The following is a 20,014-nucleotide window of genomic DNA, read 5'->3' on the forward strand; positions in this document are numbered from 1 at the left end:
AGCAGCCCATTGAAAGGAGAACTCTGTGGCAGGTAGATTCCTCTAAGAACATGTTTATTGGATACATCATATCGGCACAGCCGGTGAAAACCAACTCTGAACATTCCCACGGTCTTCACCTAATTAGAAATAGAATAACAGAGCTGGAAGGGACCTTGGAGGTCTTCTAGTCCAACCCCCTGTCTAGGCAGGAAACCCTACACCACTTCACACAAATGGTTATCCAACATTTTCTTAAAAACATCCACTTTTTTAAAATTTTCAAAGTAAAATCCCCCCCCCCCAGGTGTCACCAGTCACATTGTCCAATGAATACAGCTGGCAGGCTCCTCTCCTCTTCATCAGCCACCTATTACAATGACCTTGGTTCCCACAGGAAAAACTTTTTATTTTGACTGTTACAGTAGGTGGGCTAACTACTTCCCCCCTCCCTTTCCCCTCTCAGGCTTCGTGGCAGCTATGAGGCAGCACAAGATGGTTTCAGCCAGGTCTACTTCAGAGTTGACAGTATGTTCATCAAGAGCTGGATTTTGTCACCAGGAAATCTCACTCAGACTTTAACACAGCAGTCTATGCAACTTGGGTGGCTTCAGGACAAATTTATATCAAGAATGCTTCCACTTACTTGTGTTTGAGTTGTCATCCAAGAGAAAATTGATACCTGTTAAGTTTCACTGTCAGCAAGAAATTACACTTCTGTGGAAGACACGCTGAGGAGACATGTCTAGCCTTCCTTGGGAGAGCCCAGAGCTTATTTCTTTCAAGCAGGTTTTATCTTGGAAATGTTTTCTGGGTAGAAATCCACAGGGGAAACATTACGAATTACTGTTCTTCTGATAATTGCAAGGCAGACTAACATTCTACCCTCCTTAGCAATAGTGTCTCTTTGTATACCAGAAGAGGAAAAACATGTTTGTGTCTTTTATGGATGCAAGGATCAGATGGACTGGAGGATCAGGATACAGGTGGTATTCGGCCTACCTGAAACTGAGTACCTGCACCCAAGATCGAATCTGGCCTGTGCCTTAGTTTGTTCGGACAGAGTTAGGGCCAAAGGTCAAGGTGCTAGCATGGTGATCAACTGTAGCCAAGTAAATGTGATTAATAATATAGGTATTTGTGTGGAAGGATTATTTATTCCTGCATGGTAAGAGATGATCTTAGAAGCTTATATCTTCCATTGCCCGTAAGAATAGAAAAGGAGTTACTCAAGATGGAAAGCTAATTTAAACCATGCAAGAGTGTTTTTTAATGATTAATTAGAACCTGAGAAATTTGTCTGTTGTCAGCCAATGGGGGAAAAATACTTTCAACCACAATATTGTCATAGATTCACGCTGTAGAACAAGATTTGGAAGATGTTCCTAGGTGTCTTTCCTTTTTCTCTACAGCTGACTCCAGTCAGTGAAGCTTGGAAACAATACAAAACATTTTAAAAGAAATAAATGATGCAAAATAAGTATACACAGCATCTGAGATAGTAAGCCACCAAGCACGCGACATTTCCCGAATCTGAAGTCCCTGCACTCCATCCCTCAAGCCTTAATCATCTCTCATCTGGACTATTGTAATGCACTCTACATGGGTCTATCCTTGAAATCCATTCATAAACTTCATCTAGTACAAAGTACAGATGCTTGAGCAGTCTTCAGGGCCCCTAGAACAGAGATGTCAAATTGGCAGCCCACGGGCCAAATGCATAATGCACAGGCCACACCCATCTCAGCTCCACAAATGGAAAAAATGTCACGATACATCATGTGACAGCAACATGACGCGGTGAGCTTGACATCTGTGCCTTAAAATATCAATAACAATAGCACTTAGACTTGTATACCACTTCACAGTGCTTTTCAGCCATCTCAAAGTGGCTTACAGAGTCAGTATAGTGCCCCCAACAATCTGGGTCCTCATTTTACCAACCTTGAGAAGGAAGGAGGGGTGAGTCAACCTTGAGCTGAGGAGAACTGAACTGCTGACAGTCGGCAGAATTAGCCTGCAATACTGCATTCTAACCACTGTGCCACCATGGTACAGTGGTTACATAGTGGCCCATATTATACCTCTGGTCCATGATTGTACTGGCTGACAGTCTGCTTTCCAAGTGCAGTTCATGGATTATAACCGTTAAAGCCCTTAATGGCATAGGTCCAGGCTACCTGGATCAGGCCTACTTCACTCATGCTGGCAGAGATAGCTACTGCAGATCTCATTCATCAAAGAACACCAGGTGTCAATGTCTACAAGAAGAACCTTCTATACTACAACATCCACCCTCTGGGACATCCTACCGCACAGAGTGAGATCTGCTCCCAACCTCCTATCTCTCTTCAAGAGAGTGAAGATCTGCCTCTGCCAACTGGCCTGGGGACCCAATGAGGGATGTTCTGTCCTCACTACACGTTAGTCTGTGTGCAGCTTGACATGCAGCTAAACCCACCTATCCTCCAATATAAGAGACCGGGTGCATAGATCTGAAGGCTTTATTGAAAGAACAGGATATGGTGAAACTGGGGAAAATAGGGATACATACAATGAGAACCAAATACTAGGTAGGCAGTATTGAGTTACTGCTGAACATAACAATTAATAAATACAAGCAATCTAAATGTCACCAGTGATCTCTGTGTGTGGGATGTGGGATTGTCCTTGGATGACCATGTTCAACAGATTAAGATTCTTCTTTGTGCTTCTGCCTTCTCCAACTGCTAAAGGAAATGGAGTCTGGCTTCCCAGCATGCACTTGTTTTGAGAGTGCTGGCTGATGTGTAATGAGGTGGGATCAGCTTCAAACAATATACTTTGTATTGTCTCTCTGGGCACTAGATGGGGCTAGAGAGCAACAACAGTATACAAAAGTTATATGCTGTGGCATGACAAGGGATTACCACATTGGAGGTGGCTACTATGGTGATAGCAAACCACAGCTCCCCCTCTGCATTCCCTTGCTTATCTTTTAATCACAATACTTTCATTTTTTTTACTTCAAAGTTTATTTCATTGTGCCTCTACTTTGCTATTGTTATGTTTGCACTTCTTTTAATTTCTCTGTTTTTAATGTTGGAAGCCACTTAGAGTAGCTCCATGATGAGATAGGTGGCAAAAAAATATATATCCATAAATAAACAAACAAAAACAATTATAATAAAACCAACCCAAAATATTTTTAAAGATACATTTTATTAAAATCAATATTTATTTATTTTATTTATTTATGTAATTTATATGCCGCCCTTCTCCCGAAGGACTCAGGGCGGCTTACAGAGAGAACATTCAACAGAACGAAAAATTACATAAAAATTAAAATCCAATTAAAATTTGTTTAAAATTATTCCAATGTAAAAATCACCCCAGTGGATCAGCCCATTTGATGAAAGAGCCACGTCTTCCGTTCGCGGCGGAAGGAGAGGAGGTCAGGGGCTGTCCTAAGGAGGAAGCTGCCCTGTTGAAAACTAACAATTATATCTTCAATGTTAATGATTTCTTTCAAGATTGCCTTTTGGATTTTCTTGGTGGACAACCGACATTAATGAAAAATAAAAGGATAGGGGATTGTTGCTGTTCAATACATACTTTGGAATTGCTCATATAATTTTATTTCCAGTTATTTAATGGACAAACCACTCCATTATTTTATTTTTTTTTGGAATCAAATCAAATCAATTACAAAACTGTTGCAAATTCAAAACAAAACTTTTTCAATCCCTGGATAAGTCAGAGATTCTTGTTCCTTATTATATTTTCTTTACAGTTCAGATGGGGCCTCAGTAGGATAATGTAGCATTTGGGGAAAAAGATACAAGCCAAGAGACCAGCCCCAGAGGCCAAGATGGAGAAAATCTCCACAGCCACCATGGACTTCCCTTTGGTGCTCAGGTAGGTGGGAAGGAAGGAGATCCAAACGCTGCAAAAGACCAGCATGCTAAAAGTAATGAACTTGGCTTCATTGAAACTATCAGGCAATTTCCTAGCCAAAAAGGCCATGATAAAACTCACGAGGGCCAGAAAACCCAGGTAGGCCAGGACAGTGTAAAACATGGAAGCTGAGCCTTCATTACATTCCAAGATTGTCTCTCCTATCAAGGAGTGGAAATCCAAGTTAGGAAACGGGGGAGAGGTTATCAACCAGATGGCACAAAGAACCGCTTGGACAAGAGGACAGGATACAACAATGCAATTGGTCAGTGATTTTCCTAAGAATTTCCTTGTCTTGTTCCCCGGCTTGGTAGCCATGAAAGCCAGAACCACCATGACAGTTTTGGCCAATACAGAAGAAACTGCAAGAGAAAAAAGAATGGCAAAGGCAGTTTGTTGGAAGAGACAGGTGAGCTTCCTCGGTTGACCAATGAAAAGGAAGGAGCAGAGGAAGCAGAGCAGGAGGGAGACCAGGAGGAGGTAGGTGAGATCTCGGTTGTTGGCCTTGACGATCGGTGTGTCACGATATTTAAGGAAAATTGCCAGGACTCCCAAGGTGGTAATGGAAAGAGAAAGTGTGAGAGAACTTAAAGCATATCCCAGTGTGTCTTGATAGGCAAGGAAGTGGATCTTCTTGGGAATACAGTGGTCCTTCTCCTTGTTGGGATATTGGTCTTCTGGGCAGGGGTCACAGGAAGCTGCATCTGAAATCAAAAGTCTTTGTCTAAGGATTTCAGGGGCTTCCACAGTGAGAATTATCTTTCCTGCCTCATATCTCAGATGTGACTCCTTTCCACATAGGCCAACTCAATAACAAAGAGATGGAAGGACAGCCTGGGAAGCTTATGGTGCTCTGTAAAAAACAAAGCATAGTTGGTTCAAAATGATCCTGAGTGGGATCAGTTGCTCAGAGATTAGGATCTCTCCCTCTCCAATCACCGGACATTATTTTGGCTTTTTTGTGAGAGAAAGGTTGGCATTTGATTTTTTCCCCCTCATGTTATAATGGGAGCCTAAGAGGATTGACTGAGCTCTCGGTCAGGGGAGGGATACTGTAAAATCTCCATTCTCTCCCCACTCCAGGGGAAGGATACTGCAAAATCCCCATTTCCTCCTGATCAGCTGGGACTCAGGAGGCAGAGAATAGATGGGGATGGGGCCAGTCAGAGGTGGTATTTACCAGTTCTCTGAACTACTCAAAATTTCCGCTACCAGTTCTCCAGAACTGGTTAGAACCTGCTGAATACCACATCTGGCACGCACACACAAACACACATGTAACAGGAGGTGGGAGAGGGAATTTCTCTATTTCAAATCACTTTTTCCCATCATTCAGTGAGATTTTTTTTGCAGACATAAGTAGATTTAATGAATTTCTCTGACAGGCCTAGATATTTCAAGTGAGATAAGTTTTTAATATCAAAATATATTTTATTCTTTATATTGTTTCCAGTGTAACCTATCAGAAACCAAAGAATCAACATTTCTTAATATATTGATCTACTAAATGGCTTCCTTGATCCTGAAAGTTCTACATTTCCAGCATACTCTACCTGTCTGATTAGAAATGGTCCCTTCTGGACAAGCGTCACACTGGTAGCAGCAAACCCGCTTGCCCTCTGGAACTCTTCTCCTCTCCCCTGCATGGCACCTCTTAATGCCACACCTGGCAAAGGGCACCTTCTGAAAGAGAAAAGACAAATACTTGAGAAGGTCTATTCAATGACCGCCTACTACCACAAACAGCCTCCCACCGGCTGGTACGCTCTCATAGAGAGGGGCTCCTCCAGGTGCCGTCAGCCAAACAATGTTGACTGGCGCCCCTAGGGGGAGAGCCTTCTCTGTGGGGGCACCCACTATCTGGAACGAGCTCCCCCAGGAGATACGGAGGATCCCGGATCTGCGCACTTTCCGCCATGCTCTTAAGACCCTCCTATTCCAGCAAGCCGGCCTGGCCTAATTTTCTCCCCTTTCTTTTAAATTTTTTAAACTGAAATTTTAATGCGTTTTAAATTATTGGGAGTTTTAATTGTCTTGGGCAAAAATTATTTAATTGGGTTTTAATCATGTTTTTTAACTTTTAGATTTATGTGTTTTATTTTGTGCCTGTTCACCGCTCTGAGTCCTTCGGGAGTAGGGCGGTATACAAATTTAATAAAATGAAAATGAAATAAAATGAATGATCATGCATCATTAAATCTCCACATTCATATTTCTGTCTTCAAAAGATCTTTAGAAGAACTGATTCACCATAGTGTAACATCAACTAGAAGGAATTCCTGGGGAAGTTTCCTAGTGGCATTGCCAGCTAACCAGTTGTTACTTGGGATTGGAACATCTCTCATTAAGGCAGTTACAAGTAGTCCTCACTTAATGAACCTTAATAACCCCTGGGCCACAGTATAGCAGAAAGTCTCAGCTGTCCCAGCACAGCACAAAGTCCTTTACCACTCGGCATAGTCTCATAGTGCAAAGCCCCAATTGCTAAAGCTCAGCTGCAAAGTCCCAGCCATCCTGTCTGAAGAAGATGGTGCAAAGACCCAGCTATAGGATAACTCATCACCCTACACCAGTGCTGGTATTCAGCCAGTTCTACCCATTTGGGTGAAGCGGTGGCGGTGGCTGTGGGAGGCTCTGCCCACCCGTCATCGTGTCCCGTTTTTGACACTCTGTGCATACCCAGAAAGTCCTACACATGTGCAGAAGTGTTGCGCATGTGCTCACATTTGTGAACCGGTAGCGAAGGTAAGTCAATATCACCCCTGCCCTGCACTCTGATTCCCCAGCTACTCCAACACCTCAACTGACCTTCATCATTTTATTGTTCCCAATGTGGCATGGACAGCCAGGCTGTTTGGGAGGAAACTCCTGGCTACACAAGGCCATTTCCCAAGGTCTCCTGAGTTAACCACCATGTATGTCCCAGGGAAGAAGCCCTTATATGGCCAGGAACTGCTTCACAAAGGGTCAAGCTGGTCGTGCATCATCACCAGTGGGAGGAAGAAGAAGTCAAAATCCAGTAGGGGCAGCAGAGGATAGAAAATTAACAGAGTTGGAAGGGACTTTATAGGTCATCTAGTCCAAACCCACCCCCCAAGCAGGAGACCCTATACCATTTCTGACAAATGGCAGTCCAATCTTTTCTTGAAAGTCTCAAGTGATGAAGCTCCCACAACTTCCAAAGGCAACTTCTGTTCCATGGGTTGATTGTTCTCACTGTCAGAATGTTCCTCCTCATTTCTAGGTTGAATCTCTCCTTGGTCAGTTTCCATCCATTATTCCTTGTCTGGCCTTCAGGTGCTTTGGAAAATAGCGTGACCCCCTCCTCTCTGTGGCAGCCCCTCAAATATTGGAAGACTGCTCTCATGTCTCCCCTGGTCCTTCTCTTCACTAGAATAGCCATGCCTGGTTCCTGTAACCGTTCATTGTATGTTTTAGTCTCCAGTCCCCTCATCATCTTGGTTGCTCTTCTCTGCACTCTTTCCAGAGTCTCAACCTCTTTTTTATAGCGTGGTGACCAAAACTGGATGCCGTACTCTAGGTGTGGCTTTACTAAAGCTTTATAGAGTGGTATTAGTACCTCACTTGATCTTGATTATATCCCTCTGTTAATGCAATTTAGGATTGCATTGGCTTTTCTTTGCTGCTGGCTCATATTTAGCTGGTTGTCCACTAAGACTCCAAGATCCCTCACATAGTCACTGCTATTAAGCCTGGTTTCCCCCATTTTATATGTGTGCTTTTGGTTTTTCTTACCTAGTTCATGGGGGTCAAAGAGCAGAGATGGGGGAAGATAATGATTTTGATCACATGACCACAGTGGCCATAACTTTGAGGATGGGAGGTAAGTAACAGTCATTCAGTAACCTCAAACGGTCATTGAACAAATGGTTGTTGAGTGAGGATTGCCTGCAATTATATTCTTGCTCTCTGCCTTTGAACTATAGCTTCTCCTCAAAGGAAGAATCATAATCTTCCAACTAAACAGGAATGATCAATGGAGTTGATTGATGCCTTCTTGACTTGTAATCTGGATTTCAACCAGATTCCCTCTCCCATCCCAACCCTTCTTGAAAATGGCACAAATCAGACATGAATCTGTTTCGTGGAAAGCAGATCATTCAACCAGACAGTTGCCTTCTTTTCTGATTCAATCATCATCATTATCATCATCATCATCATCATCATTTAACAACCCCATAATCCCTTGCGGGGTGGAGTCTGGGGAACTGAATGGAGCTAACAGAGTGTTTACTGGCCGGATGCCCTTCCTGACGCCAATGCGGAGTTTTGTTCAGCAGATATATTTTCATTGTGCCCAGGGAGAGAAATATCTGCCTCTACCTAGGATCGAACTCACAGACTCCTGATTGTGAGGCAAAAGCTCTTCCTCTAGGCCACTGCACCACTCCTTCTTTTCTGATTCAATGAACCTTTTTTTAACATTGAGAAGCATCCCCAACAACTTTTTCCCTGAGTTCAGAACATTTCTTTCCATCTCACCTTTCCTGACCAGATGATTGCATTGGAGTTGATGGTGAAATCCTGGCCTGGAGGAGCTCCGGAATCTATTTGCCCAACTTTCATGGAGACAAAAGACCAATTGGGGAGAAAAATCCAGTTGAGAAGATCATACTGAGCTGATCCTAGTCCATCTTCTGAGAAAAAGATTTCATTTCCAACACTATTGTTGAACCGGATGTTCTTCAAATAGGCAAGAAGCTGAAAGAAAAGAGACCTTAGAAAGTGAGGTAATTAGAAATGAGATATTTTGGCTTCTATCATTCACTGGTGACCATCATTTTAGGAGATAATTACAAATCTTTAAAGCTAGGCATGGTTGGTGGATACCTGAGTGATCTGGAGCAGCATCAAATCACAAGAATCTATTCATGGGGCATAAGAGATAGAATAGAATAGAATAGAATAGAATAGAATAGAATAGAATAGAATAGAATAGAATAGAATAGAATAGAATAGAATAGAATAGAATAGAATTCTTTATTGGCCAAGTGTGATTGGACACACAAGGAATTTGTCTTGGTGAAGTTTTTTCCCAAACGCCATCACTCTGCTTAACAAGTAATTCCCTCAACACTGTCAAATTAGTTACTAAGTCTGCATTACTATTAATCTTCTCATCGTTCCTATGACCCATCTCCCACTTATGACTGTATGACTGTAACCTTGTTGCTAGTATCCTTAAGATTTGTATTAACTGTTTCCCTATGACTATCATTAAGTGTTGTATCTTATGATTCTTGGTGAACATATCTTTCTTTTATGAGAGCGTATGCACCAAGACAAATTCCTTGTGTGTCCAATCACACTTGGCCAATAAAGAATTCTATTCTATTCTATTCTATTCTATTCTATTCTATTCTATTCTATTCTATTCTATTCTATTCTATTCTATTCTGTTTTCCCATAAGTGAGCAGTACAACAAATGGTGTACTAAATAAATGGTCAATGTTCACACAGAATCCTAAGCCATTAAAAAATTGAAGCAAGCTAAAATGAATTGAGTTTAATGTCTTGTTACAGGTTGCATTCAGACTAAATCGGGGTGAAATGCTCCCGGTTTGGACCAGCTCGGGCGAGTAGGTAGCAATGGCGGCGGGCAGTTCGGAGAACCGGTAGCAAAAATCCCTTTCCCCCCCCCAGCCTCCAGCTTGCTTACCTTCGCACGCCTGCCTTGCTTCACTTGCTGTAATCCCTGCAATCCATTGCATCAGCAAGCAACTGAATCTTCCTGCTTGCAATCAAGCTCATCGGTGAGCAGCTCTATCTGCCTGCCTGCCTGCCTGTAAGTTTTTTTCCCCTTTGGGAGCTTTAAAATAAATAGTTAATTGGGGGTTTTTTTAGTTGTTCTTTTTTTAGACCTAGCCATTTAAAGTTTAGGAAGTTTTAAATTTAGCTGCTTTTATATAAAAATAAAAATAAAATAAAATAAAATAATATTTGTGCAGCTTTCTGAGATTTTGTGTGTTTCTGTAGTGTTTCACTCTAACTACACAAACACACAAAATCTCACAAAGCTGTATGTGGAATTTTGTGTGTGTAAAGTGTGAAAGTTGGTTTTTTGGACTTTTTGTGGCTGTGTGAGGTTCCTGCTTGTTGCAGGGGCCATTTTGCCCCTGCTTTTACATTGTGGGTGAGCCAGTTGTGTTGTATGTGTGTAAAGTGTGAAAGTTGTTTTTTTGGACTTTTTGTGGCTGTGTGAGGTTCCTGAGTGTTGCAGGGGCCATTTTGGGTCAGTTGCTTTTACATTGTGGGTGAGCCAGTTGTGTTGTGTATCGTCGGAGGATGTAAGCTGTTCCGAGTAAGGTGGTTTTTTGTAGAGTCAAAATGTTCAAGTCCGGCAAATTTAGAATTTCTAAATAGCGGGGTAGCCCTTTGGGTATTGCTCCGAGGGCTCCAATTACAATCGGGACAACACACGATTTCTTTTTTTTTATTAATGTTATTATTTCTATTATTATTATTATTATTATTATTATTATTATTATTATTATTATTATTATTATTATTATTATTATCTATCCCTTTTTCATCAAATCATTGTTTTAGCATATTTCATTAATTGCTGATTTAGTTTGTTTTCAGATGTAGTTAGATGGGGTGGCATGGAAATATTTAATGAATTAACCAAGAAACACCCATGAGAAGTTCTAAGAATCTGTGGACCAGATCAAATTTAGAGAAATTACCTGCCATGACTGTATACTGGAGATCCTCTCTCCAAGCCTCATCATGGTTGGTCGTGCTCCATACATCGCATGCAAAGCGTGTGCCACGACATAAATGGCATTGTAGATATTGTAACTTTCACCTGTCATGCTAGTTTCAAATATGTAAGATGGCAGATTCCGTACATTTTCCTTTCCTGTGCATTGTTTTTCCCCCTTTTTAAGTCTCACTCCTGGTTTGTGGATCTTGCAGTCAAAGGCATCTTCCCACCATGGAGGGAGAAAGACATCTCCTTTTGGGTTCAAGGGGTCTAAAGACAAAAGGAAGTGCTGGAATTCTGGGACATCATGGCTATGATCCATGAAATGCAAAGCACCGTGGAAGGGCTTTTTTAATGCCAAAGTCTTGTGATAACTACTAATTTCCCAATGGGACGTCAAGATCCAAACCTTTCTAAATGCAATTTTTGTCCGTTTTTCAAAGTAATGCAGAGAGAGATATACAGTTGCTATACAGTTGGATTCTCCAAGCAGAATGATCACTTCAGCTCTAAACCATCTTTTAATTAAAGAACTATATTTTGACATTGCAATACCGTAAGGTTCATATTCCAACAGCTGACTGAAGGCCAGGCAGATCTCCTTCTCCTCCAGCAATGGACTCAGAGATGAGATGAAACGTTCTCCACTGTCACCTTCAGGGGCAATAAGCCCAACCCAGTTCCACTGGAAATACAGGAGCAGCTGGACTAAACCACCATATTGAAGAAATTCACTGGGGCTAATTCGGAAAAAGGAAGGAAAAACAATTCTGTCTTCCTGAGTGAACTTGAGGAAGTCAAAACCGAGCTGCAAAAAAGGAAGTGTCTTGTTTTAGAAATTAATTTTTCATGACAAGGTCATATTTTATGCTGAGGTTAAAGATCATCATCCAGGGTTTTTTTTAAAAAAATAATCATGTCAGACATGCAGATTCACAATGATAAGATTCCAGTTTACCACATTACAAAAGAAGATTTTTAAAAAATTGATTTACTATTAAATATGTTTTTTAGCGCTTAATAAACATTGTGTTGTCTGGGTATTTAGTTTGCTTAACAATACAAATTCACATTCTTAATCTCTATCCCTCTTTTCCAACCATTGGTAAAATAAATTCCATGTTTGATAATATTCTACATCCTCTTTCTGTTTCGTGTTTAATGTCAATCTATCCATTTCTGCACAATCTAGTATCTTCTTGATTATTTCTTCGACTCACGGTATATCTTCATTTTTCTTTCTTTTCTTTTTTTTTGATTTTAAAAAACAAACTTTATTAAATTTAAAAAGATAAAATTATATAAAACATTCACAACATTAAAATACAATCAACAATACTAATCACAACAAAGTGAAAATATGTAATATATATAAGTACAATTGTACACATTTCTGCACAATCTAGTATCTTCTTGATTATTTCTTCGACTCACGGTATATCTTCATTTTTCAATATTGTACGAAAATAGAATAGAATAGAATTCTTTATTGGGACCTTGGAGGTCTTTTAATCTAACCCCTTGCTCAAGCAGAAACTCTATACCACTTCAGAGAAATGGCTATCCAATATCTTCTTAAAAGCTTCCAGTGTTGGAGCATTCACAACTTTTGGAGGCAACTTGTTCCGCTGGTTAATTGTTCTGTCTCCTTAGTTCTAGGTTGCTCCTCTACTTGTCATTCCCTCAGGCACTTGGGAGATAAGTTGACCCCCTCTTCTTTGTGGCAGCCCCTGAGATATTGGAACATTGCTGTCATGTCTCTCCTAGTCCTTCTTTTCATTAAACTAGACATACCCAATTCCAGCAACAATTCTTTACATGATTTAGCTCCAGTTCCCTAATTATCTTCATTTCTCTAGAGTCTCAGCATCTGTTTTATCTCGTGGTCACCAAAACTGAATGCAATATTCCAAGTGTGGTCTTCCCAGGGCATTATAAAGTGGTATTAACACTTCACGTGATCTTGATTCAATCCCTCTGTTGTTGTTAGTTGCGAAGTCGTGTCCGACCCATCACAACCCGATGGACCACGTTCCTCCAGGCCTTCCTGTTCTCTACCATCTTCTGGAGTCCATTTAAGCCCATGCCGACTGCTTCAGTGACTCCAGCCAGCCATCTCATTCTCCGTCGTCCCCTTCACCTTTTGCCCTCTATCGTTCCCAGCATTAGGCTCTTCTCCAGTGAGTCCTTCCTTCTCATGAGGTGGCCAAAGGATTTGAGTTTCATCTTCAGGATCTGTCCTTTTAAAGAGCCGTCAGGGTTGATCTCCTCTAGGACTGACCAGCTGGATGGCCTTGCAGTCCAAGGGACTTGCAGGAGTCTTCTCCAGCACCAGAGCTCAAAGGCCTCCATTCTTTGGCACTCAGCCTTTCTTATGGTCCAACTTTCACAGCCATCCATTGCAACTGGGAAAACCATAGTCTTGACTATACACACTTTTGTTGGCAGTGTGACGTCTCTGCTTTTTAGTATGCTTTTTAGTATCTCACTGTTAATGCAGCCTAAAATAAGTTCATCACTTGCATGAGTTCTTCAAATCATGTAGTCCTGATTTTCCCCAAGTTAATTTGGTTTCATCTTTGGCTTTTGTGCTTGCATCTGTCCTCTCTCTGGTATCCCATGGAACCCCCTTACCTGTGGAATCTTGAAGGTGCTGAAGATGGAGGCCATCTGCCTTGAATACTGGGAGTTGAGACCGCCAATGACAGAGAGCAGAGTGTCCTGCTTGTCACATTTGTAATCTGGAACCATTTGGCCTCGGGTCGAGAGAAGAGAGAGGCTGTTCCAGGAAATTCTCACAACAGTGTCCTTATTGTCATAAATATGGAAGCCAAGTGTGATGTTGGGAAGGAGAGTAACATCCTTGTTGATCTCTGTGACTGCATAGACCAAGGCCAGGAACAGCTGGTAATTCTTGAACGTAGTGCTGTAATGAGAAAACATTGGGGATGATTCAGTGGTGAAATCTAAAATTTGTTACTACTGGTTCTGTGGGCGTGGCTTGATGGGGGAGTAATGTTACTGGGTGGGTGTGGCCATTTTTTAAAAAACTTTTAAAACCATTTTTTCTACAACCTCTTTGGCGAAGAGGTTGTAAAAAAATGCTTTCAAAAGGCTCTGACAATCCCAGCTAAGTTGCCTGATCGGCAGAAGCTTTTTTTCTTTTAAAAGCCTCTGCCGATCAGGCAACTCAGCTGGGATCGTCAGAGGCATTTAAAAGAAAAAAGGCCTCTGCCAATCAGGCAACTCAGCTTGGATCGTCAGAGGCATTTAAAAGAAAAAAAGCCTTTGCCGATCAGGCAACTCAGCTTGGATCATCAGAGGCTTTTAAAAGCATTTGACGAACCCAGCTGAGCCACGCGATCATCAGAGGCTTTTTTTTTTACTTTTAAAAGCATTTTTTCCACTGAAGGGGTTGTAGAAAAAATGCTTTTAAAAGGAAAAAATGGCCTCTGATGATCGTGCGGTTCAGCTGGGCATTGGGGGGGTGGGCAGGGATTTTTGCTACCGGTTCTCCAAACCACCCGCCTCCATCGCTACCAGATCAGGCGATCCGGTCCAAACCGGGAGCATTTCACCCCTGGGATGATTACACAAAAGCTTTTTTGTGTTGATGGAATTCACCTTTCCTTGAGTACATTTTTGTGCGTGTTCTCCTGGTGAGCCAGGCTAAGATTCGATATTGGGATAAAACTCAGATATTAGAAATCCAAATCTTTGGTCAAGACAGAAGTGCCTCTTCCGTGCCAAGGTGCTAAGATGGCAAAAGGTATTTGACATAGGCACAGAATTGTAAAAGGGCAAACTGACCCTAAACAGATACATCCTGTTGTTTAATGTTTATTACACCCCAAATGTCATGTATATCCTAGAGAAGAAATACTGCTTCCCTTACTGTCCTCTTTACTGCTCTTGAGGCACCTTTGAGCCCCTTATCTCCTCTTTTATTATGTCTTGAGCTCCGGAGCTGAGAACCTGAGCCTGTGGGAAAAGGGCTGTTATGTCTTTCCTAGAGATAGATTAAAGGGTAACTTCTACGTGTGAAATGTCTCACTCTTCATAATAACTTTGCCTTTATACTGTATAAATATCTGGTTGAAATCAGCCATCATTGTTCAGACCCTTTGCTGTCTTTGGACTGTTTGAACCATGCACAAATAAACTGTTTCCTGCATCGAAGAGCTTGGCCTGGTTCCGTTTTATTTCCTACAACACTGGAAGTGATGAATCCATATGTTGCGAGCCACTGGACAAGAAAATGTGATTAAGAAGGTTATGTGGATGGTACTGCCATGAAACCATGGATCATGAGAAGTACCACATTTGCAACCCTAAAGAGCCATGACTCATTAATGTGAGAAATATCTTAAATAGGTTTGGCAGTTTGATTGTCCTTTCGAAGGCTGTTTCAGCTCTGGGAACCACTGCTGTTCACAATACTCTACTGGAGGCCACAAGGTAGTTTTACAAAAAAAACCCCACAAATGATTCCATGGTCTTTTCACACAACGCCTCCACAGTGTACATGGATTGACCTTCTCTTTGAGTTTTTCACCATGACTTTCTGGCCAAATTAATACTTTAAGTCAGTGGTGAAATCCAAATTTTTTTACTACAGGTTCTGTGGGCATGGCTTGGTGGGCGTGGTGTGGTGTGGCTTGGTGGGCGTGGCAGGGGAAGGATACTGCAAAATCTCCATTCCCACCCCACTCCAGGGGAAGGATACTGCAAAATCCCTATTCCCTCCCCACTCCTGGGGGAATGATATTGCAAAATCTCCATTCTGGGACCAACCTTGGTGGAGCAGCAGACTAAAGTGCTGTTAAGTAGCACCAGCTGCCTGCAATTACTGCAAGTTCGAATCTCACCAGGCTCAAGGTTGACTCAGCCTTCCATCCTTTCGAGGTAGGTAAAATGAGGACCCGGATTGTGGGGGCAATAAGCTGACTTTGTATAAAAAAGAACACTGCTTGGGGGGGGGGCCTGAAAGCCCTACTAAGCAGGTATATACAAAAGTATGAAGGCTATTGCTTAATGCATTGTAAGCCGCCCTGAGTCTCCGGAGAAGGGCGGCATATAAATCGAACTAATAAATAAATAAACCAAACATGGTATTTGCTGGTTCTCCGAAGTACTCAAAATTTCTGCTACTAGTTCTCTAGAACCTGTCAGAACCTGCTGGATTTCACCCCTGCTTTAAGTCAACTTCTTCACAAAGCCACCACAGTTTCTCATACCTACAGTACCCCTACTATAAGTCCATGTTTTTGCCATACGCTAAATAAATAAATAAATAAAGTTCCTGATTAAACTGGAATATTCTAGTCTATTTTATGAGCATGGTTCTTCATCTAGGAAAACACCAAAGCTTCTGAACTACAGCTGACCTTGCAGTATCACTAGAACAAGAATTTCTGAAAGGAGTTCCCTGAAGCAATGGGTGGAAAATAATCAAGGAGAGAAGCAATTTAGAACTAAGGAGAAATTTCCTGACAGTTAGAACAATTAATCAGTGGAACAACTTGCCTCCAGAAGTTGTGAATGCCCCAACACTGGAAATCTTTAAGAAGATGTTAAGTAACCATTTGTCTGAAGTGGTATAGAGTTTCCTGCCTGGGCAGGGGATTGGACTAGAAGATCTCCAAGGTCCCTTCCAACTCTGTTATTCTATTCTATTCTATTCTATTCTATTCTATTCTATTCTATTCTATTCTATTCTATTCTATTCTATTCTATTCTATTCTATTCTATTCTATTCTATTCTATTCTATTTCCAAACAAAGCAGAAACTCTTCTAACCCATTCCCTTCCAGGTGAAACATACCTTCTTAGGATTGGTTTCTTCGATGGCTTACAGTCAAATTCTATCATTTCAAGGAGAGCAAACTTTTCCAGGAGCAAATTCCCTCCAATAATGAGATCTCCAGGCCTGTAATAGTCCTTCACAGTACGCAAAGGGTTCCTCGGTGCACAAACACTTTGCATTATCTTGCAAACTGTTGAAGGCAGGAGCCAAAAGAGAAGTAGCAGGAGAAGCAGCCCATTCATTATTCTCACCTTCCTTCTAGATCATGATTAAAAAAAAAAAATCTCATCAAGGTTTTTAGCACAGAAGAAGTAGACTGTGACTCTTTGGTGGCCATAATATCAAGTGGGCTTTCTCTTACCTCATTCGAGTCATCACTGAAGAGGAAATGGAGTCACGTTTTATGGATCACACAAAATTACTTCTTTGCAAAACAGACTAAGATGATATCTCCAGATCCTTTGGCAGAGTTCAGTCCTTATTTCATTTAAGCAGGTTTTATCTTGGAAGACTTGAGGATTGAGATCTATGGGGAATACATTAAAATTTCCCGTTCTTCCAACAATTGCAAGAAAAAGTACCATCCTACTCATTTAGCAATACTCTCCAGACACCTGACGGGGAAAACATGTTTATGTTCCTTGCTGTTGATCCTAGGAGCAGATGGACTTGAGGGTCAAGGTGCAGGACAAGGTATTCGGCCTACCTGAAACTGAGCACCTACACCCAAGATGGAGTCTGGCCTTTGCCGGAGTTGTTAAGATAGAAGAGCATGGTGATCAGTTGTAGCCTTGTGAAAGTGACCAATAATGCAGGTGTATGTGTGTGTAAGAACTGGTTTATTTACTCCTGCATGGTTAGGGATGATGTACAACCTTATTTCTCCTATAATTTTTTTAAAATAGAGAGCAGGGTACTCAAGATTTCAGAATAACAGAGTTGTAAATCACCTACTCCAACCTCACCCCCTTCAATCAGGAGAACCTATACCAGGGCTGTCAAACTCCTGGCCCACAGGCCAGATGCAACATGTGCTGGCCATGCCTACGCCCGGTTTAACGAAGGGGGGGGAGTCCTGATACATTGCTGTGATGAGGTGAGTTTGACACCCCTGCTCTAGACCATTTCAGACAGTTGGTAGTCCAGTTTCTTTCTGAAAGCTTCCAGGAATGAAGCTCCCACAACTTCTAAAGGCAACTTCTGTTCCATTGGTTGATGGTTCTCACGATGAGAAAATTTCTCCTTATTTCTAGGTTGAATCTTCTTCTCAGATCCCATCCATTATTCCTTGTCTGGCCTTCAGGTGCTTTGAAAAATAGGTTGAGCCCCTCGTCTCTGTGGCAGCCCCTCAAATGTTAGGTCACTGCTATCCTGTCTCCTTTGGTCCTTCTCTTCACTAGACTAGCCATGCCCGGTTCTGCAACTTTTATTCATATGTTCTAGCCAGGGGTGAAATCTACTTACCTTCCCAACTGGTTTGGAAGTGCACACGCTGTGTGCACTTCTGCGCATGCACAGAGTGTAAAAAACAGGTTACTTCCTGGTTAGAACCAGGAAGTAATGGTGACTGGGCAGGTGGGCAGAGCCTCGCACCGCCATCGCTACCGGTTCTCCGAACCACCAGCCGCCATTACTACCTGTTATGTCCTTATAAGGACATCCGCCCGGATTGGCTGCCAGCCATCGGGCGGGAAAGTTTGAATCACTGTCAGGGGCGGTGCGACTGCCGGAGCGAATATAAGGAGAGCTCCGGCAGCGCGCAGCCAGTCTTGCTACTGTTTCTTGTTCTAAATAAAGCTACAAATGTAACGAGCTGGTCGCGTCTTCCATTCCTGCACCGATCTAACACTACCGGTTCAGCCAAACTGGTCTGAACCAGGAGCATTTCACCCTTGGTTCTAGCCTTCAGTCCCCTAATCATCTTGTTTGCTCTTCTCTGCACTCTTTCTAGAGTCTCAACATTTTTTTTTTTATAATGTGGTGACCAAACTGGATGCAGGATTCTAGGTGTGGTCTTACAAAGGCTTTATAGAGTGGTATCAGTACCTCCCTTGATCTTGATTGTATCCCTCTGTTCATGCAATTTAGGATTGTGTTGGCTTTTTTGGCTGTCGCTGAACATGGCTGGCTCATATTTAACTGGTTGCCCACTAAGACTCCCTCTCACATTTACTGCTCTTAAACATGGTTTCACCCAGTCTATATGTGTCCTTTTGTTTTTTCTTTCCTAAGTGTAAGACTTTACTTTTCTCTACATTGAATTTCATTTGTTAGATAGGGCCCAGGGTTCAAATCTGATTTAGGAGCAGATGACACCTCTGGCCAGCAAGGCCTTTGTACAGATTTGGCTTGTGCAATACTTGTGCCTGTTCCTGGATTGAGTGCCCTTCTTCCTAGTCACTTAGGCCTTAGTCATCTCACAGGTGGACAGTTGCAATGGGGTCTCCATGGAGCTGCCTTTGAAGACCACTTGGAAGCTACATCTGGTCAACCTCTGGTAGCAATAATAATGGGTAATTGGCTTCCATATGCAATTAAGTTGTTGATTATTACCTATCAACATAAAGGTATTGGAATCTGAGGGAGCTCCAATCAGATTAAAGCTTGAAGGGACCTTGGAGATCTGGACTCTGACTGGGTAGTCTCAGGGGGAGGGACTGGGGCAGGTCTTGAGAATGTTATCTGGGATGAGTTTGATCCTGTGACCCCTGAGGACGTGGACAGGATTCTGGGTAGACTGAATGCAACCACTTGTTTATTGGACCCGTGTCCCTCCTGGTTAGTGCTGGCTTCTCGGGAGGTGACACGAGGCTGGTTCCAGGGGATTATAAATGCTTCGTCGGGTGAGGGTGTCTTTCCTGCCGCCTTGAAAGAGGCGGTGGTGAGGCCTCTCCTCAAGAAGCCTTCCCTGGACACGGCAATGTTGGTAAATTATCGTCCGGTCTCCAACCTTCATTTTGTGGCGAAGGTTGTTGAGAGTGTGGTTGCGCAACAGCTCCCCCAGCACCTGGATGAAACGACGTATCTGTGAAGAGGTTAAATGTTCAGGTATATAAACATTCTTTGGTCAAACCCCAAAAGCCTGAGTAAATAGGCCTGAAACTTTGGTCAAGGTTAAATAGTTTCTTTATGCCAGTAAGGAGTTGCTGAGATGACAGAGAGTATTTTTATCTGAAAAGAGCAGACTGACCCAGACAGATGCATCCTGTTGCTGACTTCTGCATTTAACCTCAAAAGTCATATATAACGTGTGCAATGTATAATTATACCCCAATATATTAGTGTTATTTCCTCTTTCCTGTTATCTATCCCTAAAAGTCTGGAGTAGTCTTCTTTCGTTTCCTCTAGGACCAAATATGTATTAATGCAACCTCGACAAATGTATACGTAATCAAATAGTATATAAGTAACACCTCTGTACACCCTTCGGGGTCCAGACAATTTGCTGTGTTTACTGCTGTCTGTACCTTATGCATAAATAAACCTTTCCTGCATTGAAGTGCTTGGTCTGGTCCCGTGATTTTCCTACAACAGAATGGCGACTCCGCCGGGACTATAGACT

The 20,014-nt window shown here is 42.1% G+C and overlaps 1 protein-coding gene across 1 annotated transcript; it reads right to left on the bottom strand.

Annotated features, from left to right (window-relative positions):
* Positions 1–3,658: 3,658 nt before the first annotated feature.
* LOC132712121 (vomeronasal type-2 receptor 26-like) lies at positions 3,659–13,316 on the bottom strand. Its single transcript, XM_087883571.1, has 5 exons — positions 13,281–13,316; positions 10,627–11,454; positions 8,419–8,637; positions 5,469–5,598; positions 3,659–4,619 (listed from the first exon to the last, which is right to left on the bottom strand). The coding sequence occupies exons 1-5, from the start codon at positions 13,314–13,316 to the stop codon at positions 3,715–3,717; spliced, it is 2,118 nt and encodes a 705-aa protein (XP_087739697.1). The 3' UTR covers positions 3,659–3,714.
* Positions 13,317–20,014: the final 6,698 nt, after the last annotated feature.

Source organism: Pantherophis guttatus, chromosome 1, assembly GCF_059756535.1.
Source record: "Pantherophis guttatus breed Tessera chromosome 1, ASM5975653v1, whole genome shotgun sequence".
Lineage (NCBI taxonomy): Eukaryota > Metazoa > Chordata > Lepidosauria > Squamata > Colubridae > Pantherophis > Pantherophis guttatus.